This window comes from Echeneis naucrates, chromosome 21 (assembly GCF_900963305.1).
Source record: "Echeneis naucrates chromosome 21, fEcheNa1.1, whole genome shotgun sequence".
NCBI lineage: Eukaryota > Metazoa > Chordata > Actinopteri > Carangiformes > Echeneidae > Echeneis > Echeneis naucrates.
Window position 1 is genome coordinate 22,776,081 of NC_042531.1, and position 24,392 is coordinate 22,800,472.

At 41.7% G+C, this 24,392-nt stretch overlaps 2 protein-coding genes across 4 annotated transcripts in view; one reads left to right on the plus strand and one right to left on the minus strand.

Moving 5' to 3' along the window:
- The first annotated feature begins 4,339 nt into the window (after positions 1-4,339).
- On the plus strand, positions 4,340-24,099 carry wdr4 (WD repeat domain 4). 2 transcript variants are annotated; one of them, XM_029530430.1, is made up of 11 exons: positions 4,340-4,488; positions 6,086-6,154; positions 6,466-6,627; positions 6,715-6,871; positions 8,133-8,245; positions 8,692-8,752; positions 8,867-8,971; positions 9,387-9,451; positions 9,600-9,786; positions 10,509-10,578; positions 23,214-24,099. In XM_029530430.1, the coding sequence occupies exons 1-11, from the start codon at positions 4,403-4,405 to the stop codon at positions 23,390-23,392; spliced, it is 1,254 nt and encodes a 417-aa protein (XP_029386290.1). In that variant the 5' UTR covers positions 4,340-4,402; the 3' UTR covers positions 23,393-24,099. The 2 variants fall into 2 exon arrangements, with proteins under 2 accessions (XP_029386290.1, XP_029386291.1); XM_029530431.1 differs by having other exon boundaries at positions 4,341-4,488; positions 6,484-6,627; positions 23,214-24,098.
- pde9aa (phosphodiesterase 9aa) overlaps positions 22,969-24,392 on the minus strand; it is a 44,076-nt gene continuing 42,652 nt past the window's right edge. For both annotated transcript variants that reach the window (XM_029530414.1, XM_029530415.1), the window contains one exon: positions 22,969-24,242. The gene's annotated coding sequence lies outside the window, so the exon portion shown is untranslated. The remainder of the gene's footprint in view (positions 24,243-24,392) is intronic.

Below are 24,392 nucleotides of genomic sequence, written 5' to 3' on the forward strand. Positions count from 1 at the left end.
CCCGTTATGTTACTTCCTGGTTGTGTCCCATGTTGATTGCCTTCCCTGTACTAATGTGGATCACCTGTGTCTTGTCTAGCACTGTATTTAAGTCCTGTTTTCAGTCTAGTCCTTGTCGGATCATTGTCGTTTTGTTCCTGCCTTGTCGTTTTGTCCTTGTTCTCTCGTTCAGTTTATGTTGTAGCTATAGTTAAGATTAAAGTATTTTTTTTGTCACCTACCTGGTTTTCCGGCTCCTGCATTTGGGTCCTACCTGCAACGCACTCGCACCACGTTTTCTGAAACCTGGCTAACTCGAAACATCATTGACTCTTGTGTGGGACTACTTGGCGTCACTGATTCGCTCAAACAAAGATGCGAAAGCTCGTGGCAAAAGGTGGCGAACTGGTGATCGTTTATAAACTCTTTGTAATGAGACAGGCTGATACTACTTGCACAGTCAAGAAATTGACACCTGAGAAGAGTGAGGTTCTAAGGGACAGTTTTGAATGCACAGAATAATGTGCTGCGGAAAACTGATAGGAACAGCATGGACTTCGACAGTCAGGTTGACACCAATTTCTGTAGAGACACTGCCATACTTACATCGGGGCAGTTCCCTACCTGAAAAAGAAGATTTTTGAAGATGGTGACAAAGAATGATTCAAACAGGTGGAACATAAATTGAAGGGGGAATTAATAAAGTCAAAGTACGATTACTGAAAGGAGGAATTTACAACACACCAACATCCACGAAGAGTGGAATGGAATCAGCACCATCACTGGCTACAAAAGAAAGGAGCAATTAATGGGTGATGTGGACAGAGCCAACACAGTCATCGAGTTCTTCAACAAGTTAGACACTGCTGGTGTGGACCAAATAAATGTCTTTCTACTTCCAATGCTGCTGCTTTTCTACTCCATCTGTTTGCATTAATCTCTCCCACTGAAACATTGTGCGAGGTTGGTGGCATTTTGTGGCATGTATCAGGGGCAGACAGGAGTCATAAAAATTACCTTCCAATGAATTGTGGATTTCCAAAAGTCCAAGCTCCCTCTTTAGCCAAAAACATCTGTGGAGTGGACAACCAAGTGGTGCCAACCCAAAAATATCTGGGAGTACCTGTACACCTGGACAACAACTTGGGCAAGTCCCTTATGTACAAATGCATATGTTGCAGGTATTTTACTAGTCTGTGGTGGCAATTATACTGTTCTATGTTGCAGTCTGCTGGGGTGGCAGCATTAAAAGAAAAAAAGAATGTAGTGGAAAGACAAGTTTCAGAGGCCTTGTCTCTGTTCATGAGTCAGGTCATCAGGACCTGCTCTGGAGCCTAACAAGTCAAAACAATAAGTCAAATCAAATCAAATCAGATTTATTTGTATAGCGCCAAATCATAACAAAGTTACATCAAGACACTTTACATATAGAGCAGGTCTAGACCAAACTCTTAAATACTCATAAAATTATTTTATTATTTTATTTTATAAAATTATTTTATTATTTTATTTTATAAAATTATTTTATTTTTTTTTTTTATTTTATTATTATTCTATTTTATTTTATTATTATTCTATTTTATTTTATTTTATTATTGTTTTTAAATTAAGTAGAAGACATCTGGGTGCCAGGGAAGAGAACTACACCACAAATACACACATAGAGCTGCACAATCACTGTGGGTGAAGTTCAAGATAAAACCTGAAGATTGAGAGCTTCACTTTCCAGCTCAGCTCTCTTTTCATTACAGCGGTGTGATACAACGACTGCAGTACAGCTCCCACTCCTCAGATTCTCCGGCCAATCTCACACTCCAAAGCTCGCCCATTTGTGAATAAGACCCCAAGGTACTTAAACTCCTTCACTTTGGCAAAGACTCATTCCCAACCTGGGGTAGACGGTCCATTGGTTTCCTGCTGAGAACCATGGCCTCTGATTTGGATCCTCATTTCGCTTCACACTCAGCTGCAAACCTGTCCAGTGAGAGGACAGAAGGTCACAGACCAATGGTGCCAACAGCACCACATCCTCTGCAAAAGCAGCGATCCATTCCTGAGCCCCCTGACCTGCAACCCCTCTCCTCCCCGACTGCACATAGAAATCCTGTCCATGAAAATTACGAACAGGATCGGTGACATGGCGCAGCCCTGGCAGAGGCCAACCCTTACTTGGAACAAGTCCGACGTACTGCTGAATACCCACACACAGCTCTCACTTTAGGCGTACAGAGATTGGATGGCCCATAAAAGTGACCCCTCACCCCATACTCCTGCAGCACCCCTCACAAAAACTCAAGAGGGACCATGTCGTATGCCATCTGCAGGTCCACAAAGCAAATCTAGACTGAATGGGCATACTCTCAGGCTCCCTCCATGATCCCCGCAAGGGTGAAGAGCTGGTCCGTTGTTCCATGACCAGGACAGAACCTGCATTGTTCCTCTTCAATCAGAGATTCGACGATGGGCCTGACCCTCCCTATCAGCACCTTGGAGTAAATGTAATCAGGGAGGCTGAGTAGTGTGATGCCTCTATAGTTTGCACACACCCTCTGGTCCCTTTTTTCAAAAGTGGGACCACCACCCCGTTGGCACCAAGATAAGCTATCAGAACGCAGAATTTTCTTCTAGGGTTTAAAAAACTATGTCTGATTTGCCAGTGTATTCCTCATCCTTTTAATGGCATAAGGTTTGAAAAATGCCAGTGATGAAAAAAATCATCTTTGTCTCATCACTACAAACTGTAATAATCTTCACCTTTGTCAACATGCCACAGTGTGAAGCTATGGAACAGTCTGAGCACTGCGATGAAATAATGTCCAACTATCAACCAATTTAAAAACAAATATAAGCTATTGATCTGGGCCAAATATAGGGAAATGGGGTAGCATAGGTATTGTAAACAGTCCCGTCTGAGTTATTGTACAAATATGGTATTATACTGATTATCGAATACTATTGATTATTGTATATTAATATAGCAATATGTATGATGTTTTGTAGATAAATATATGTATATATGGGTATATATACGAGAACAGACATTACACACTATTCTGGTATTATATAAATGTGGTAATATATTGATTAATGTATATTGATATAGTATTAGATATATTAATAAGTGTGCCACACTGAATACAGTTGATTCATGACACAACTAATATAACTTATAAGGCATCATATTGAGCATAATGGTACGATGATAAATATTACAATACAATATAAGTTGATATTAATGATAGCTATAATGACGATATATATATTATAATAACAATGATAAGATATGGAGTTGTATTTAAGTGTATTATATTCTACTGAAATAATTGTAATAATGTAAAGGTGTGTAAAAGCAGAGAAAAAACAAAATATAAAGTGTTGATTAGCACTTAAGTTAGTGTTGAGTCCGGCTGCAAGATTTATTCTGCAGCGTCTGCCTTTTTGGGTGGTTATGTACCAGCGCTATGCGCCATCTGCTGACCGTATCACGCTACAACAATGAAAAAAATTATGTGCTCCTTTTTTTAAAACCCATATTAAATTCTTTAAATATATTTATGCAATTGATATTTATGTCATTTTAAAAGCATCTTTTCAAACTTTCTTTAACCCCAGTGTTTTTGAACTCTTTACAGATACAGTTTAGTGATAGCTTATATAGTATGTACGACTGGTCATGGCGTCCTAAATTACCACTTTTGCTCTATATGAAGTAAAAATTTATTAAAAATTAAACACACGACATAAGGAAGTTTTTCCTCGCCACTGTCGCCAAGTACTTCCTTGTCGGGGATCTGTTGGGTCTCTGTAATAATTTTATAAAGAGTTTTGTCTCGGTCTGCTCTAAATGAAAAGTGCCTTGATGTAACTTTGTTACGATTTGGCGCAATACAAGTAAATCTGATTTGATTTGCCAATGTCAGGGATACAGGACAAGCGCAAATTAACGTTAGAGGAGAAGGGAGCGATGTGCACTGTAACTGATTTAAGCTATCGCCACACAAATTTCTCCTTGCACAGTGTTGTTATTTTACGTTACTGAATGAATACACACACGCACGCACACACGCACACACGCGCACGCACGCACACACGCACACACGCGCACGCACGCACGCACGCACACACACACACACACACACACACACACACACACACACACACACACACGTCTCTTTTCATCCACATACTGTCCTTTTTTGGAACCTCCCTTGAGAACAGGAAATGCTCCAAATCCCCCTTAATGATTGTGTTGTACGGATGTAACAGCGCGGCAGAGACAGAACTGCAGTAATGGTTTTGTGATATTGTCAAAGTTGATTTAATTTTTTTCCGCCTATGTCCCCTCGGGGCTCCGTAGATTTGTGATGTCACCAACCCGCGACAACAGGGCGTACAGAGAACGGCTGTACGGTTGTGTAAAGCCATGATGCTTGCTGTCGGCTTTTGTGGAGACTGGTTCATTTTCACCTGCTACACGAAGTTGGTAGCTGTCCACACCACGCAGAGCAGGTTTGACCACACAGCTTCCTCTTTGATGTTTCGCTTATGTCAGTTTTAGCTGGCAAACAGAAGATTAGTCACTGTTGGCGCGTTTCAGCTTGACTGGCTGCGCTCCAACACGATGCTGTTACCGCCCGAGAAGAGAATGGTGATTGTGAAATATCGATATCATCTTAATGCTTTATTATGGACACGCAAATTGGTCCATAGCATAAACAAAAAATATTTGAGATTTGCCTCAATTAGTATGAAGGATTTGTAGGAAATGTTTAAAACCACTGAAGCCAAACTCCTCAAAATTGAATTGAATCATCGTCATCACGACTGTAAAATTGAGTCAGCAGATTATTATCTTTGAGATTTTTATTTGAGTAATCATAAAGAATAAAATTATTGTGGATAACTTTGAAGTAGTGACAGTCAGTCAGTTATTTGACGAATTACTTCAGCTATGTTAATTCGTAACAAATTTATATTGAACTTAGGTTTGACCCATAACGCCTGACCTGAGAACTCTCATCTTCTTTGTGACGGATTCGGTTTCGACCAAACTATCACCAGTATAAAGTCATACCCATATGTGCACAACAGAATTTCAGTCATTTGGTTAGTTTATTTTGTTGGGATGCAAGTTCAGTAGCGCTTTAATACTAATGCCTATAGCACAAAAGAAAACTATGTTTTTCCTACTGTTTTGTCTAAACTAGTATGAAGGGTTTCTAGGACTTGTTTTTACACAAAGTGGGAAAGGGCATGACTTCGATGGACTCTATATTTAAGAATTATTCTTACCACTTTAGTTTGTAAATGCGATTTTTAAAGAATGAATATTCCCAGACTCTCAAAGGGTTATTTCAAGGTATAGAAACATCACATTAGACCAGTGTTAAACCTGTATTTTTGCAGACCTGGTTAATCTGATTCATGTATTTCTTGCATTAATAAAAAACTTATGAGGGTTATGGTCCTGTACAGTTAAGCTGACAGAGTTTCAGTAAAAGAACCCTGTCCCAATTTGGCATTTCTTCATCTGAAGCCTTCGAAAGAATGAAATTAAAACAGGAGAAAGCCAATAAGGCTACATTCTCCACAGAAAGAAAGCCATCTTCTACTGGGTAAATATAATTACTGTGATGAAACACATGAATTAATTTACATTTTTAATAAAAAAAAATAATAATAATTTTTTATAAATTTTTCATCTTCTGTCACTTATCCGTTTCCGGGTCACGGGTGGTCATGGAGCCAATACCAGTTTACAGTGGGTGAGGGTGGCGTACAAGCTGGACTGGTCGCCAGTCCATCACAGGGCCAACATACAACATAAAAACAATTGCTCACACTAATACTTGGGGGCAATTTAGAGTCACCAATTAACTTAAACATGCATGTCTTGGGACAGTGAGAGGAAACCGGATTAACCAGTGGAATCCCACACAAATATGGGGAGAACATGCAAAACAGAAAGGCCCCAGGCCTGGGAACTGACTTTTCACAACATAAGGGTCTTAGTTAAGAGTCTTTCATAAACTGTTGGACTGAACATTTCAAAGCAGATTAAAGCTGAAAACCCATCCTGTATTAGACCAGCTCTTCTGAATTGCAGGGAAGCATTCGTGTTTGACTGCAGCACTGCTGACAAGAAGATAAAGAACACACAGGACAACAACAACAGGTGCAGTCTGTTCACACTTGCTGTCTTGTTACGAATTAGACAGTGAGAAAGTGAGGCATATCCAAAATAAAGTTTTATCCATTTGATATTTAATATTATCATTAAACCATTACCATTAAAAATATTATATGAAAACATATTGTCATTTCATGACCAGAATGGGGGGGTTAATGAGACTAGGTCAGAGTATGTCAATGCAGTAGGGTCTCCTTCAGAGCACATTAGTACAGGTAGTGCTTCAATATTGCGCAGGAAACCTTAGAAGTCACAAGAACAGCAGAAATTAATATCATTACTCAATGTTACAACAGCTATAGTCTCCTCAACAGCGATGGTACATCAGAAGAACCAGGAAGTGACAGTATCCTTGCCTTCGCTGTATCTCCATCTGATAAGTTTCTGGCATTGACTGATGACGCTAAGAGGCTGGTTCTGTTTCATTGTGACCCATCATGGCAGTGCATCAGCATCAGGTGCAACTCACAACTCTGTCCTCACAGTTGCTTCATGATGTGCACATGATGGTTATGTGTGTGTTAAGAGCTGTGTGTGGTGTACAGGTATGTGGTGAGGAGGTGTACATCTTTGGTGTTCACCCAGGCAGAGGATGAGCTGCTTGTGGCCGACAAGTCAGGAGATGTGTACTCATTCTCAGTGGAGGAGCCACAGAGGGAGGGTGAGCTGAAGATGGGCCACCTGTCCATGCTGCTGGCTGTAGTAAGGAAACGCACCTTGCATTAACCACAAATACAATCCACATCTTTGGTCCACACACCTGATTAAAATCATGTTCCTCTGATACAAAAAGCCCAATCAAAGGTGGATGTCGGAGGAGTTCATTCCAGACATTAGCTGATATACTGCACAGCTCCTGGAACTGGTGAGTGAGTTGGAGCAGACAGAATAGCAGTGAGCTCAGACGGCTAGAGTGTGAAACACTTTTGTGAGGACAGACACATCTATTAAAACAATAAAAAGAAAGTGCTTCTTTTCTCTCTGTTGCATGGAAAACATATCAATGAAGAAAACCCAAATTATTTTCATTATATATTATCATCAGACAAACGTGGACTTAGCACAAGCACCAAGTCTCTTAAAGTGCTTTTATAAACCATTTAGAATGTTCCAGTGTGAAGTGCAATTTAAGATGTCGCTGTCATCGCCACAGAGCCGGAGAGTAAATCCAGTGATACACTGAACCCTGAATCCTGATGAGCAATCACTTTTGCAGCCTCATCATTAATGGTGCATCTTATATTGAATGGGATGTGACAGAGGCATCACAGATTTGTATTATGTTGGATATAACACAGAAATATTTCTGCAAGATTGTCATTCACTTTTTCTAGCCATTTAATGACAAAAACATCTAAAAGCATCTCCAAATGATGCAAGCTATATTACTTTATTCACCCCGTTGGTAAAATTGTTCCTCTGCATTTGGCCCATCCTATTGATAGTTAACCTTAACTACACTAAACATCCTCAAGGGCCAACCAGTCGATGCAGATGTGCCGTCCCCACTGAGCCTGGTTCTGCCTGAGGTTTCTGCCTCTTAAAGGAAGTTTTTCCTTGCCACTGTCGCCAAGTGCTTGCTCATGGGGGGATCTGTTGGGTCTGTTTAAATAATTTTCTAAAGAGTTTGGTCTAGACCTGTTCTATATGTAAATTCACTTGATGTAACTTTGTTATGATTTGGTGCTATATGAATAAATCTGTTTTGATTCGATTACACAAAGTAGGTGCAGTGGGCTGCTGCAGTGCAGTCCCCAGGTATCAGTCCGAGGGTTAAGGACCTTCCTCATGGGCCCCTTAGGATGGGGACAAGCGGTGGTTTTCACTTTCAGAATCAGAAATAATTTTTTAATATTAACTCACCCCTTCCCTCTCAAAGATTATACAGTGAATGGTTGTTCACAAGCCACTTTCTCTTAGACTGTGTATAGATGAGTTGACTGAAAATTTGCTGTTCTTTCAGACCATGTCACCTGACAACAGATACATCATCACAGCTGACCGTGATGAGAAGATCAGGGTGAGCCACCTGAAGAGTCCCTACAACATCCAGTCCTTCTGCCTGGGACATAAGCAGTGAGTACCTGGACCTTCTCTGTGGTGTACCTCAGCAGCAAAGTGACAAACACATAGGATATTTCATGCAAAAAAGGATACGTAACTTAAATTATTAAAAATACGATATGACAATGTGGGGGTTAAGATGTCTGAAACATCAGAATCAGAAGTCACAGCTATCAAATTTGATTTTGACATTTTAAAAGCTGACCAGAGGACACAGATCAAAAGGACATACTAATAACGTAATGTTAACTTAATGTTAAAATCTGAAGGGTTGATACGTTAAAGTGTACAGTCTTGAGTTCAGTGTCTGCTCCCCCGGTCTCTGTCAGGGTTAGCTGCATTTGCTTTATGGAAACTAGTCCAGCTTTGAGTCAGTCATTACAGCCTGAATCTGACAACCCAATTACTGGTGTTTTGTTTCTGTTACGACATCTTATGTCCTTGTCTTGCTCATTCAGGTTTGTCAGTGCATTGCTGGTGCCATCAGCACAACCTCACTATCTACTGTCTGGGTCAGGGGTGAGTAACAATCACACACAAAATAATGCTGAACTCTGTTGTAGACTAAACCAGAAGTTTCATTATGATCGCTCTGCAGTGTCAGTCTAAAGTCTCGTGGGGTCTGTGTTTCAGGATGGGACACTGATGCTGTGGGACTATGAGTCTGGCCAGAGGCTACAGAGCTTGGACCTTGGAGAGCTTGTAGACCCACCAAGCTCTGAGTTTCACAAAGACAGGGTAAAACATCATCATGTTTCACCCTGCACAAAAAACAAAAACCAGGACTGACATCCTGTCTTGAACCCATTCTGTTTCCTGGGGACCAAACCAGAAGTTGAGACAGGATGCTCCCAAAGCATTGTGGTCACTGACTAAGTTAGGTGAAACTTCAGACTGACAAGGCCAAACAGAGAGACAGACTTGGAGGGGGGGCAGCACCAAGCCCAGCCCAGGAACTGCCCCAGCCCCCTCCCCAACCACTGTATATTGCACTAATTAATTTGTCCTGTTTCTGCTCACTGGTTGGTATAATGGCCTGTGCAGGTCATAGTTGAGTGAGGCTCCTGGACCTGGGAGACCAGCTGACACGAGACTGAAGTCAGAAGTCCTCACTTAGCCATTTGTTTCTGTTTCTCTTTTTCTCATTTTCCAGAAGCTAACTGTGAGCCGAATTAACAGCTCGCCTGACGGACATTATATTGCTGTGCAGTGTGAGAGGTAAGGTCAGTTTGTACAGTGAGTGAGCGAGAGAGAGAGAGAGAGAGAGAGGGGTGATTGCAGGTGAAACAGAGGTTTGTGTGAGTGAGTCCTCAAGTGGGTCAGAGGCAAATAAAAAATTGGTAACCAGTTGATCATCTGTCCTCAGAGCGTCCTCAGTGCAGTTCTTAACTCTGCAGCAAGAGAGTGAAGAGAAGCTTGTTCCACACAGCAGGCTTTTGCTACCATACTGTCCCCTGGATATGACTTTTGACACAGAGGGGCGATTGTGGGTGCTAATGGACTCCGATGATGCACCACTCCAAGTGTACAGACATACACACAGCTCCTGGGAGGTATGGTGTGACACATTCACACAAAGTGTTCATATGAACTCATATGATCTGTTGAAAACAGATTCTGATGATCAGCGCAAATCTGGAGCAAGGTCTGTAACTGTGATTATGTGGACAGTCAGCATGACTACAATAATCTACAGCTGAGGTCCAAACAGTCTGTGTCAGTATTGACACAGGTGTAAAGTCAACATGATGTAACAGGTGTCTCGCCATCTTCAACGATATGATGATTCTTAATTTGATTATCTGTAATAACTGGTCAGTAGACCTTCACACCCACATTACCGTGTGACATTGTATTAATGTGACAGGGTTAGTCAAATCACAACCATAGTTGTCTTTGAGTTTCCATGATGCGGAGAAAACTAATTTAGTGCGATTAAGTCAGATTAAAATGTATTTACAGTACCCGTACAGTCATTTTTGGATTCACACAATATTTTTGTTTTCTCCATTGCATGTAAATGTACTGACTATAACTCTACACTCAGGGGCCTTACACTTACAGACAACAGGTCATCAGAAAAGTTTTTAAATCAATTTAAAAATGACAATCCTTCTCATGACTTTTAATGAATAATGCGACCTGAGGTGGTCTTTTCAACCCTTGAACTGCATGTTAACCCTGATTGTTTTAGAGAGACTTTGGTCCATGATGCGAGTTTGTCACTGAAGCATTTGCAGTGACTGAGACTCTGATCTGTTTCTTCTCCCACCAGTGCGACTCAGTGATCCCTGAACTCAACACAGTGACTGAGGCTTTCAGACAACACTGGGAGAGACTTGAAGGTAAGTCATACGTCTGTCTCTCATACATGCATGCACAGTATGTCTCAATGTCCTTTTTCTTATCCTCATCCCACTCACGGTCTAAGCAGAAATAACTTGCTGTGTTACATTATGTCAGTGGAACCTCTGAAATGACCCAAGAGCAATGTGTATCTGTGGTTTGTTGATCACTTGATGCCTGTAGCTACTCCCACTGGCTGACAGACAATATTACTTACGAAGCATCCTCATCCTCAGGGAGTTCTTAATATAACATGCAGTGGAACAGGAAAATGGTCCCCACATTTCTTTTGATCACACTCAATTCTCACACTGTGCACTGTGTGCATGCATTCGTTAGAGTATAACCTGGGCTGTGAGAAGCAGATTCCAGGTCTGGACCTAGCCCATGTTTCTCTCAGGGTGAAACATACAACTCAGACTTTCATTGGTGCTAGCTTCACTTTGAGGCATTGCCATCCACCTTGATTGAACTGGTTTAGGTTCTAATTATCAAATGCTAACATGCTAAATTAGGACAGGAAACAAAGAGAAAATTTTACTGCTGACATTAACACGTTAGCATGACATTTTATTTGATTGACAGTGACTTTAATAATAGATTGACCACAACTGTAGTAATACATATACATGTGGAAGGTTGTGGAGGGTGATGTTGTTGTTAATGGCCAAAAGGATCAATGGGACAGCTCTACTAATCTGCTGCCCTTCCTGTATAAAACCGCAGGAGGAAAAGAGCAGTTTCCAAATGCAATCAGACCCACAGAGTCATTCAGGGACCAGGATCCTGCAGGATTACCTGTTATCTCCACAAACAGCTCAGTTTTGTTTTTGGTTTTTTTTCTGGAGTCATTCAGAAGACAATGACTGATGATCTTTAAACCTCAACAACCTCTTTCGCCTCATTTAGACACACAACTAGTCAAGAATCAGGACATAGGTGTTTACTGAGGGATTTTATGTTGCATCAGGACTGCGGGCCTTTACCGAGGGATTTTATGTTGCATCAGGACTGCGGGCCTTTACTGAGGGCTTTTACACTGTAGAGGCATAAAATTATGACCACTGGCAGGTGAAGTGAATAACTCTGACTATCTCAACATTATGGCACCTGTATTGTGTGGGATATATTGTGCAAAATGTGAACATTTTGTCTTCAAAGTCGGTGTGTTAGAAGCAGCAAAATAGACAAGTGTAAGGATTTGAGTGAGTTTGACAAGGGCTAAATTGTGATGGCTAGATAACTGAGTTACAACATCTCCAATGTCTATCAAAGTATGCCCAAGGAAGGGTCATGGGCGGCCATGTTTTTGGGGAACGGAGCCTGGTCCCATCAAACAGATGAGCTACTGTCGCTCAAATTGCTGAAGAAGTTAATCCTTATTCTGATGGAAAGATGTCGAATGCACAGTGCTTTTCAGTTTTTTGTGTAGGGGCTGAATAGCCACAGATGTAAGTCAAGTGCCCATGCTGTCCCCTGTGCACTGCCAAAAGTGCCAACAACGGGGATGTGAACATCAAAACAGACCATTGAGCAATGGAAAAAGGTGGCCCTGCAGTTGTGGTCAAAAGTTTACATACACTTGTAAAGAACATAATGTCATGGCTCTCTTGAGTTTCCCGTTATTTCTACAACTCAGATTTTTCTCTGATAGAGTGATTGGAACAGATACTTCTTTGTCACAAAAAACATTCATGAAGTTTGGTTCTTTTATGACTTTATTATGGGTTAAACGAAAAAGTGATCAAATCTGCTCAGTCAAAAATATACATACAGCAGTGCTAATATTTGGTCACATGTCCCTTGGCCATTTTCACTTCAATTAGGCGCTTTTGGTAGCCATCCACAAATTTCTGGCAAGCTTCTGGTTGAATCTTTTACCACTCCTCTTGTCAGAATTGGTGCAGTTCAGTTAAATTTGATGGCTTTCTGACATGGACTTGTTTCTTCAGCATTGTCCACATGTTGTCAATGGGGGTTTAAATCAGGACTTTGGGAAGGCCATTCTAAAATCCTAACTCTAGCCTGATTTAGACATTCGATTACCACTTTTGATATGTGTTTGGGGTCATTGTCCTGTTGGAACACCCAACTGCGCCCAAGACCCAACCTTCGGGCTGATGATTTTAGGTTATCTTGAAGAATTTGAAGGTAATCCTCCTCCTTCAAATCAGATTCAAATCAAATCAAATCAGATTTATTTGTATAGCGCCAAATCATAACAAAGTTACATCAAGGCACTTTACATATAGAGCAGGTCTAGACCAAACTCTTTATAAATTTATTTAAAGAGACCCAACAGATCCCCCGATGAGCAAGCACTTGGCAACAGTGGCAAGGAAAAACTTCCTTTAAGAGGCAGAAACCTCGAGCAGAACCAGGCTCAGGGGGGGCGGCCATCTGCCTCGACCGGTTGTGTTGAGAGAGAGAGAGAGAGAGAGAGAGAGAGAGACAGGCAGGCAGGCAGGCAGGCAGGCATTGGAGGGGGGGGGTGTAGGCAGGAACATGTTGTTGCATGAAGTTCATTATCCCATTTACTCTCAGTAAAGCACCAGTTCCACTGGCAGCAAAACAGCCCCACAGCATAATACTACCACCACTGTGCTTGACGGTAAGCATGGTGTTCTTGGGGTTAAAGGCCTCACCTTTTCTCCTCCAAACATATTGCTGGGCATTGTGGCCAAACAGCTCGATTTTTGTTTCGTCTGACAAGAAGAACTTTCCCCCAGAAGGCCTTATCTTTGTCTATGTGATCAGCAGCAAACTTCAGTTGAGCCTTAAGATGCTGCTTTTGGAGCAAGGGCTTCCTTCTTGCATGGCAGCCTCTCAGTCCATGGAGATGCAAAACACGCTTGACTGTGGACACTGACACCTGTGTTCCAGCAGCTTCTAATTCTTGGCAGATCTGCTTTTTGGTGGTTCTCGGTTGACTCTTCACTCTCCTGACCAATTTTTTCTCAGCAGTAGGTGATAGCTTGCCTTTTTCTTCCTGATCGTGGCAGTGACAAAACAGTGCCATGCACTTTATACTTGCAAATAATTGTTTGCACTGTTGCTCTTGGGACCTTCAGCTGCTTTGAAATGGCTCCAAGTGACTTTCCTGACCATTGTAGTGTTTGTGGGCGTTTGTATCCAATGAGCCCTATTTAAATGGCCTTGGAGAAGTCACGAGCTGTAGTCACTCATAATCACTCACAAGAAGTTAAGAGGCCATGCTATGAAGCTCATTTCATTGACAAAACTTTCTAAGTCACCAAAATTGCTAATTCATGTTGCTGTATGTATATTTTTGACCCAGCAGATTTTGTCACTTTTTCTGTTAACCCATAATAAAGTCATAAAAGACTTCATGATTGTTTTTTGTGACAAAGAAGTATCTGTTCCAATCATTCTATCAGAGAAAAATCTGAGTTGTAGAAATAACTGGAAACTGAAGAGAGCCATGACATTATGTTCTTTACAAGTGTATGTAAACTTTTGACCACAACTGTATCTGATGAATCAATTAATTTCTTTACATCATGGTTGGCTAGGTTCATGTGAGTCCATTATTTGGAGAACAACTTGGACCAGGATGCCCGATGGGCAGAAGGCAAGCCAGTGGAAGTTGTGTGATGCTTTGGACAATGTTCTGCCGGGAAATCCTGAAAAGGCGGGGTAAACACAATATTGGCGGTAATGTTATACCTGATCGGTGTGCATATTTTACAGTCTCCAGTGTTACCTCAAAATTCATTTAGGAGTGGTCAGAAGTTGCCATATTTATTGTAAGCGTCAATATATTTTTATTTACAGCTTAACTTGTATTACACCAAGGTAAAGGCAGCGAGCCAACCGGAAAAAACCTGATCCGTTGAAGGAACAGTGAAAATGAGAAACGTGATGCAGGTTGCATGCAGCCCTGTCTTGTCACACAAGCACCACTTTGTAGTTTTTACACCATAACCAGCGGCACCGTATAGGGGGGGGAAGTTAGGACAATTCCAAGGGCCCTTGACTGACAGGGCCCCCAAAAAATAGGTAAAAACTAATATGAAATTATTAAACAGCCATCGAGTACATACATTTATTTATAAATATTTATTTATTATAAATGTAATGGTAAAATTATTGATCTCTTTTTTACTTGTTTTTTGGAAAAGTTAAAAATCCCAGTTGATCACAAAGTAAACATCCATATTTACCAACCACCCCCCATATCTGCATTAAATGGTTTGATCCTGCAACTGCCTTAGCACACTTATCAGTAAAGGTGTGTTTAATTGCAGTGCCCAAAGTTACTGTTGTGAGTAGTGTTGTGCAAGTCATGAAGAAATTGTTCAATACTCGAGAATCATTTTACTGACTCATGAAGCATGATTCTTTCTTCTTGGTCCCCACTGACTGCCGCTAGTTAGTTGCACAGCAAACTGAAGACACCAATCAGTATATCATTACTGTGTAACTGCTATTCTAACAGCACTCGTAGAAACATATCAAGCTAATCATTGTCAGTGTGGCGAAAGCAACAATTCATGTTTTTTAACTGTACTCCCCATTTTCCCTGGTGAACCGTCACTATTTCCTTCCCTGCTATGAGCTGTGAAAGTAGGAAAAACACTCATTACAAAGCTGACGTCAACCTAGCTCCACTCAGTTCGCAATATGCACCCACCTGACTCGGTGACTCAAATGACTCAAAAACTCGATTCACTTTGGTGAGAGACTCGTTTAAACTCGATTCAGTAATAAGAATCTAGTTTAGCATTACTAGTAGCGAGTTACCACAATGTTGCCCAGAAGGGTAAAATCTGTTTTCAGAAAAGGAAAGATATGAAATAGAAAGGAGAGACAAAGAAAGGGATTTCAACCTGGTACGGACTTTTTCACCAAGAAAGGTAGGTAGCCTGCCTGTGAGTGGTATTAACCTGCTGGCTTAGTGAAATAAGCTAGCTAGCTACAGGCGAGTTAGCCTATTTCATTTCATCATCATTGCCCTTGCCCCTATTAGCAGACTTAACAAATGATGAGTTAGCACCACCCCAGTCTCAACATACCTACACCCCTCCCTGTCCCAGTGAGGAAGGTGAACAACACTGTGTTCAATGACATGACTGATATTGATAGTGATACATTAATGAACATGCCCTGAAATTCACTGCACAATTGGAATCCGTCATTATATTAGCGATTCCCACAGCTCTCATAATGCGGGTGAGTCCCGCATTATGAGAGAAACACTTACAACAATGTGTAATAATGTTGTTATGTAAAAATATAAAACGACCTGTAGCAGTACGCATAATGTAATCGCTAACAATATGCGAGCATATTTTGCAATTGACAACGAAGGTTATCATTGAACGGGAGATGCTAGCGTGAGAAAGCAATCACAAAATTGTTATATCGACCGCACCATATAACCCCCCACCCCCCTAAATGTAGATTGCCATTTTTACTCAGCATCCTCATGAATGAACCACAGGGAAAGGGATTTATCGTCTTTCAGCGGAGGATGCAGATCATATGGTGCCTTCCTTCCACATCCAGCTTTCGTACGCAACCGATGTTCAAAACACTCCCCCTCTAGGTAAACTTTGCGTTTATACCAGTTATTTGTTGTGCCTTGGATTGGATTGGATTGGATTATAGTGTTGCCTCTTATCAAATCTCAATCTAGAAGGAATGTTCTTTACTGTGGGTTGACTGAAGAACAATTACTGAAGGAAGGAGTGTAACAATGGCTTAATTTATGGGGTTTTTTATTAATTAAAAAGGGGTAAATAAATGCTCATTATATACAGGTGTGAGTCAAAGCATAAACTAGGTGAAACAGGTGAGTTTGGATATGTAAATGGAATGACATGATATAACAATGATAATTAAGGGGGTGGTTATTCTTGAGGATTTGGGTGAATGAATGGCAGATCATTTATCAAAATACAAGGGGGAGTCTGTCTGAGGAAGGACAGCTCTAAAACTAAAATTTGATTCACTGTTATCTAATAGCCATGCCTGGCACCACTCAGAACAACCTGCTGGGGAAAGCAGATAAACGCCACCTTCCTTGATAGACGACTCAACTGGCCACGCAAAGGGCAGATGTCCAATGAGAGCGGTCGTGTCGAGGTCCTTCGTCATGGCCTCCCAAGCTAGATTGGTCCTCGGCTGAAATGGCTGTCAGTCTGGCTCGTCCCTCTTCAGTGGCAGTGTTGTCTTTCGTGCGACTGGCTTGGTTATTAAGTTAATATCCGAATTATCCTTCTCTGCCCTGATGAAAACAGAGTGGAGCCACGGGCAGTACAAGAGGCCCTGGTTACCACGGCAACTCGAGACACAGGAGGCTGAGTGCCGTGCAGCCAAACTTGTTCCGGTCTCCAGCAGCTTTAGCTTCAACTTGGAACCTAGCCCTTGTAGCTTAGATAGATAGATAGATACTTTATTTATCCCAGACTGGGAAATTGCAGTGTAACAGCAGCATTACACATAGGGAATAAAATATATAACATGAATGCATCTGGGTGTTCAGTCAGTAGTTTGGCAGCGGTGGAGCTGATGACTTCACAGGCTACCGCTGCATCAGCTGACGGGGGATGTAAACAGCGATAACAATGGTGTACGTGAACTTCCTTGGTAAATAATACGGGCGCATTCCTACAGCCAGCAGTTCGATGTCTGGGTTATAGAGACGTTCCTTCATGACATTTGGAAAAGTCTCTGTCTCCCCGTACCAAACTGTAACCTGGGACCTCAACGCTGCTGTCCGGGATGTGTGAGTGCAGCCATGTTTCACTGAAGCAAAATATGCTACAGTCGCGGTATTCCCTCTGGGTCTTCACAAGCGCTGCCAGTTCGTCCGTCTTGTTCCCCAAAGACCTCACGTTCCCCGTTATGATCGCTGGGACCACTGGTTTGTGTCTTCTCCTTTTTTCCCTCCGTTTCGCTCCGGACCTGCAGCCCCGGCGTCTCCTCCGTAGCTCCTGCGAGGCAACAGCGCGGGTTTACACAGCGCAATCAACTGCCACAATTGCCGGCGGCGATCTTCCAAGTTACAAAAAGTAGGAAAAGTATGAGAAAAACCAAACCAACCAAACCAACTAAAGCCATTTCGCAACTAAATTCTGAATTCTGAGTTTCTTTTTCTGCTGGGGAAGCTCTCCTCTTCAGAACTTCCCCAGAACTCCCCAAGACTCCCCAAAAAATTAAATTTTGACTACTTTTATTTGGAGGCCAACCAATGGCTGGTTGTTGGCGCGAATTTGGTTCAATTGAATTTCTCTCTCTGGCTTCTCGGCATTAGGGGAAGGTCTTGGATTTCGATTATGCCTTTCATTCACCCAAGTTTGAAATTACATCTTACGCAGAGAAATATGTGACTTTGAGTACAGTTTCTCCATACACCATGGTCGATTCAATGGGCGCAGGATACATCATCTTCTGCAAAGCATAATCAAATGGTTATCTCGTGCTCACATCATCACAGAACACACAATGCAATTGAACAAAGAAAAGAACATTTCCATGTATGTTTTGATTGGTTAGGAAGAATCAAAATTACATGACTATGGACAGTGTATCAAGTATCTTTCTCTTTTCTCAGACATTTATGAGTGGACCCAAGAATGATGTAGTGGCAACACGCCATCGTTTCTGATGACTCGCCATCAGGTGGTGCTGTGGCTGCATGGTTGGAGTAGTTTGTTATTCGGTACAAATCCTATCTCTGCCTAATCGGCCCGTAGAAAAATGGTTCGAACAGCTACGAAATCCTCTCTTTGCAGGGAAGTCAGTCCGGTGTCTTTGCAGTCTCTTACTTGCTCAGAGTATCCTATTTTCTATATTGTCAATCCGTGTGTCCTTATGAGTATGGATACATTCCAGGGCAGCAATTTGCGTTCACTGTCTGATAAGGTTATCAGGTCAGCCTGAGTGGAGGGTCAGAGAAGGAGTACCTCTCTGCGGGTGAGGCAGGTTCATGCTGATTTGTGGCGTTGACTGCAATTTATGATGGGAAAGCGGAGTTTCTAGATGCCCGGTTCGGATAAGGGTCCAGGATAGCACTTAACAGAGATCTGAGAAATCACGGTTAGAGGCAATAGTCTCTTTGAAGTTTGAAGAATGTGGGGGACTGGAATCTCCACACACCCCCTTTTCTACGGACCTCACAACATATTATAGCCCCTAACTGCACAAGAGACCCCTGTCTTCCTTGAAGCCATTACTTAACCAAAAACAAAAAAAAAACCCCCACAAATACCTCTCTGTAGCTGCGGTAGACACAAGTTAGCTAATAGCTACACAGTGGTGAAGAGTGCTGGACTGGAAGTGTCGCACAAAAAACCGGAAGCTGGCTGCGTTCTGTCTTGCCTCCGTGCTTCCATGAAAAATAAGGTAAATATGTAATTAAGTGGTGACACCACTGTACTGTAGATAATTTGGGTCAATGTTCTCTAGTGTTAGTGCTAGTTATTGGTATATGGCATATTTTCAAATCAGATTTACTTGTATAGCGCCAAGTCATAACAAAGTTACACCAAGGAACTTTACATATAGAACAGGTCTATACCAAACTCTTTATAAAATGATTTAAGGCAACCCAACAGATCCCCCAATGAGCAAGCACTTGGCGAGAGAGAGAGAGGGAGGCACGAGGGGGTATTCAAAACAGGTGTAGGCAGGAACATGATACTGCATGAAGTTCATGGAGATGATGCTGCAGTATGGAATTCATGAGGATATGGAAGCAGTAGGCTTTGCAGGAACATGTGATGCAGCATAGCTAAAGACTAGATGGACTTTGAGTTTTTAACTATAAGCTCTGTCATACAGAACAATACTGGAAGTTGGTTCCATAGAAGAGGAGCCTGATAACTGAACAATCTGCCTCCTGATTTACTCTTTGAGACTCTAGGAACCAAAAGTAAACCTCCATCTGGAGAGTGGAGTGGCCTACAAGGACAATAAGGAACTATGAGCTCTCTGAGATATGATGGAGCTTGGCCATTAAGAGCTTTATACGTTAACAGAAGGATTTTAAAGTCTACTCTGTATTTTACCGGCAGCTAACACAGGAGAGATGTGATCTCTTTTCCTAGTTCCTGTTAATATTCGTGCAGCAGCATTCTGAATCAACTAAAGGCCTTTCAGAGATTTGTTTGGACATCCAGATAGTAATGAGTTACAGTAGTCCAGCCTAGAAGTTACGAATGCATGGACTAGTTTTTCTGCATCATCTGGAGAGAGGATGTTTCTGATTTTCCTAATTTTTGAAGAAAATGTTGAAGAAAGCTGCCCTACTGACTTGTTTTATGCGAGAGACAACGGACATGTCCTGGTCAAAAGTTACTTCAAGGTTTCATTACAGTGGAGCTGGAAGCCAAAGTAATGCTATCCAGACTGATTAGTGATTTGATAGCTTTTCTCTTAGGGCCTAGGGCCGAGTACAATAACTTCAGTTTTGTCAGAGTTAAGGAGTAAAAAATTTTGGTCATCCAGACCTGGACCCAATCGGGCCAGTGATGACACATGAACTTGCACACCGATTCCTTATTAATTTTTGTGACTTCGACTGGCGAAGTCGGGTGTCGTTACTGCTGACGTGAATAACAATTTTACCATATTTACGTTTATCCTTAGCCAGCAGTTTTGAATAAGAGTGGATGTCGCCTGCTCTGGCCCCCGGGATACACTTAACTATGGCTGCCCGTGTCGCTAACTTGACGTTCCTCAGAATAGAATCGCCAATCAATAGAGTCAGCTTTTCAGCGTGTGTGTCGCTGAGTGGGGAGAACCTGTTGGAAATGTGAACTGGTCAGTGGTGAACCAGGGGCTGCTGCCTACGACTAGGCCTCTTGTCTCAGACAGTCACCCAGGTGCCCTGACTAGATCCTGGCTGCTCAGGAGCCGCGGGGGTGGGGCACTAACGGCTGCCGTAGGAGCTGGTCTAGGTCGGCCCGCACTGGCCACAGGGGGGCGGCTAGCTAAGGTGTGGAGCCGAGACTCTAACTCGCTAATTTTCGCCTCCATTTCTACCATTATCCTGTATCTATGACAAGAGGCGCTATCATAAAAGGAGGCAGACGAATAGCTAGACATGAGGCACACAGGACAGGAGAGGGAGAATGAAGGAGAAAGAGTGAAGAGAGAGCTACAGGCCATTGTTAATTGTGTAGTTTGATTAGTGGAGCAACAGTATCGTCGAGCTTAGGAAAGGGGAGAGAAATTGAGTTCTATACCAGTGTAAATGTGATAATGGTTTCCTGCCGGATTAATTGGATGAAAAGGAAAGAATAGCGCGGACAACACATGAGGTGACACAGAGCACAAACACTAGTGAACAGAAATGACGTAACACGCTTACCGCAACCAATCATGGCTGTAGTAGCTATTTTAGCATATATATATATATTTATTTATTTATATATATAGCCATTATATATATATATATATATATATATATATATATATATATATATATTTATTTATATATATATATATATATATATGCTAAAATAGCTACTACAGCCATGATATATATATATATATATATATATATATATATATATATCACAGTTTATGTGTATATATCACATGCATTTTGTACACCCTACAGAGCCAGGCCCCACTCAGATAGGAGGAACAAGTGTGGAAGTAGAGGAAGAAGGGAAAGAAATACAGGGGGAAGAAGATAGACAGTGTCATGTAAAAGATGTTGGCCCAGGTTTGTGGCCAGTACATTTGACTGATAAAGACAGAGAAGCTCTTGTGAGTGCACTGGCCGCCAGAGATGATGATGAGGATGTACTGCCACATGATTCTGAGGGAAAACCATTCCCAGAATACTTATTGTACAGTAAGGCAGCCAATGGGAGGGAAAAGGTGAGTAGAGACTGGTTAATTTACAGTAAAGTCTCTAATGCACTGTATTGCATTCAAAAGTGATATAAAATGTCTGATGTAAAGTGGCGTCGGATGTAAGTTGCAAGTTCGTCCATTTCAAATAGCACACTCTGTTCACTGTAGTCTTCTCATGGACAGGGAACTTTTCAGTCAGTAATGGCTGTTAGTGGCATTGACTCTCAGTTGCAAAAGCAGATAGAAACAGAGCTCTATTGCAAAGAGTATTGGATGTGACACTGCATTTGGAATTTACCTTTAAGGGGTAAAACCAGAGACCTAGATAATATCCAAAATGGAATTGACTTCCCTGACTTGCAAAAAGTCAGGGACCAAAAAAAGGAACCAGGATGACACACCTGAGCTCTGACATTCAGAATTTATTGATTTATGCGGCAGAAGAGTTTTGAAAACAATTTTGAAATAAAGGGAAGAGGCTATCTACTTTTCAGCTGATGTTGATGCTACACCAGACATCTCCCACACTGAGCAGAATGTGGTGCTTATCAGATATGTGAGATATAACAAAGAAACAGATGACTGGGAAATCACAGAACGGTTCTTAGAATTTAAGGATTTTGATAACAAAACAGGAAGTGAGATAGCAGAAATTATTGAAAATGTGCTTGATGACAAGGGGATATACATTGGAGACTGCAGAGGGCAAGGTTATGACAATGGGGAAAACATGTCAGGAAGTGTCAAGGGAGTCCAAGCCCAGATATTAAAGAAAAATCATCTAGCTACATTTTCACCCTGTACCTCCCACATCCTGAATCTTGCATGCTGCACAGACAAGCCTTGAAGTAGCAAAATTTTTGGCTCCATCAATCGCCTTTACGCACTTTTCAGTGCCAGCCCAGAACGCTGGGCTATCTATAAAGAGAAAACAAGCATTGCCTCTCAGATACCCATTGGAGTGCACAAATCATGGCTGTTAAACCTGTGGCACAACGCCTTCCTTCTGTCATTGAGGCTCTTGACAGTATACTCACTACATGAAGTCTTACCAGCGAGGCCAGATCAGAGGCTAGTGGTCTGAAAAACTACTTCATTACATTCAATGCTATTGTCCTACTCACTGTCTGGCTCAAAGTACTGCAGTGCAGTGGAATGTGGTTATGCAGTCTGAAAAAATCTCTGACACAGAGGTAGCCAATACCAATGCCTTAAAAAAAAGAGATGCTGGCTCTTAGAGATGGATGGGAGTCACTCCTGATTGAGGCAACACTGATTGCAACATAGATGGATACAGTGGATTGCATTTTCAGATGAATTGGGGATCACCTTGCAGCATGTATGCTGCTAAACATCAATGGGCCACCTCTAGGAGAATGTCTGCATAACAGAGCCTTAGAGCTCTTCTATAAAAAGCCAGGAAAATTCAGTGTTCTGAGCATGGGTGCAAATTTTGCCACTGATTCTACAGCCCCATCTAACCGTTAAAGAGATGAAATATTATTTATTTATTTTACTTTTTACATTCAGCCTTTATCTGACATTATATATTTCTGAGATGTATAGGTTGTTTACGCCGCCATGGACCCCTGGAGAGCCTGTCCCCACTGCTGAAAAAAATCCTAGAGGAAACACTGGTGTCTCTGTACTGATTGGTGTATGTTGCATCAGGACTGGGGTCCTTACTGAGGGGTTAATGTTGGATCAGGACTAGGGTATTTACTGAGAGGTCATGATGTAGTATGTGCAGCTGTGGTTCTTGTAACAACCCTCTTCCTCCTGCTCCTTTCTAACCCCTCAGCCTCCACAAGGACCAGCAGCAACTCTGAGCATCTCTACACAACCAGCTTTGACAACGTAGCACTGTATCTGCAGAAGAAGAAGCAGAGGTTGGAGGAGCAGCAGCTGAAGCGAACCCTAATACAAGAATCAAACAACACAAAGAAGAAGTCAGGAAGTGGAGCTGCATCATCAAGCTGACTTCATCCTGGAGACAGGGGATGCCTCTCCACGATGGCACACTTCACGTGACATTCTTACTTTATCCTCATGTCTCATAAACTGGAGATAAGATTAATCTGTAAAACTGCATTTATATGCAACTCAAACACTCTGATTTTTCTTTCACATTAAACACACTGAAATAAGTGTTTGTTCATTATATTTAGCTGAAACTGTGTCGTTGACACACTACACGATGACCTACCTTAAAAGAAGGAAGCTTTGTTTTGATGTCTTTTTTTGTCATACATGACATCTGTATAAGAGGATTGTCTCTGACACTGGAACCAACAACTAGAGGGCCTGGCAGGAATGTGAGGGTACAAACCTGAATTTGTGGAGCTATCGATGCTGATCTTAAAGCGCTTCAATAAAATATTTTTTGTACCAAAATTCAATAAAAAACTATTAATCCAATTCTGACATATGTATCAAGTAAACAGATCTGATAAAGAGCAGACAATTTGTGATTCAAGTCATCTCTTTAATTTACGAAAAAAGCAAATGCTAAAAAATTATTTGTACAAGCTATAAAAAAAAACAAAAAACCAGCGTATTTCAAATATAAAAGCTGTGTATCTAAGTTCTGTGGATTGAATTGGTCTGTGTTGCTGTAAAAACACTGGCAATTCCTGAAGAAGACTTTAGCTTGTCCCACTAGTTCTGGATTGTAATGCTGTCTGAGAGTTGCTCTCAGATCTCGTAACCTGGAGCTTCACTCCTCTCCATCAATGGCCTGTGGACAGGACACTGTAATGGACCAGCCTCAACCAGTCTGATCTGATTTACTGAAGCCTCACTGCTGTATTCCCAGTCCAGCTCACTGGATCTGAAACATGAGAATGAAGTAGAAAACAGAGACTCAGACCTTCATTTCCACCTCATACAGAGCACTGTACTGCAGCATGTGCTGCTTCCTGTATCTCAGAGGAAAGATTATCATACTCGTCCCGTGTAAGACCCAACTGGAGGCTGACTA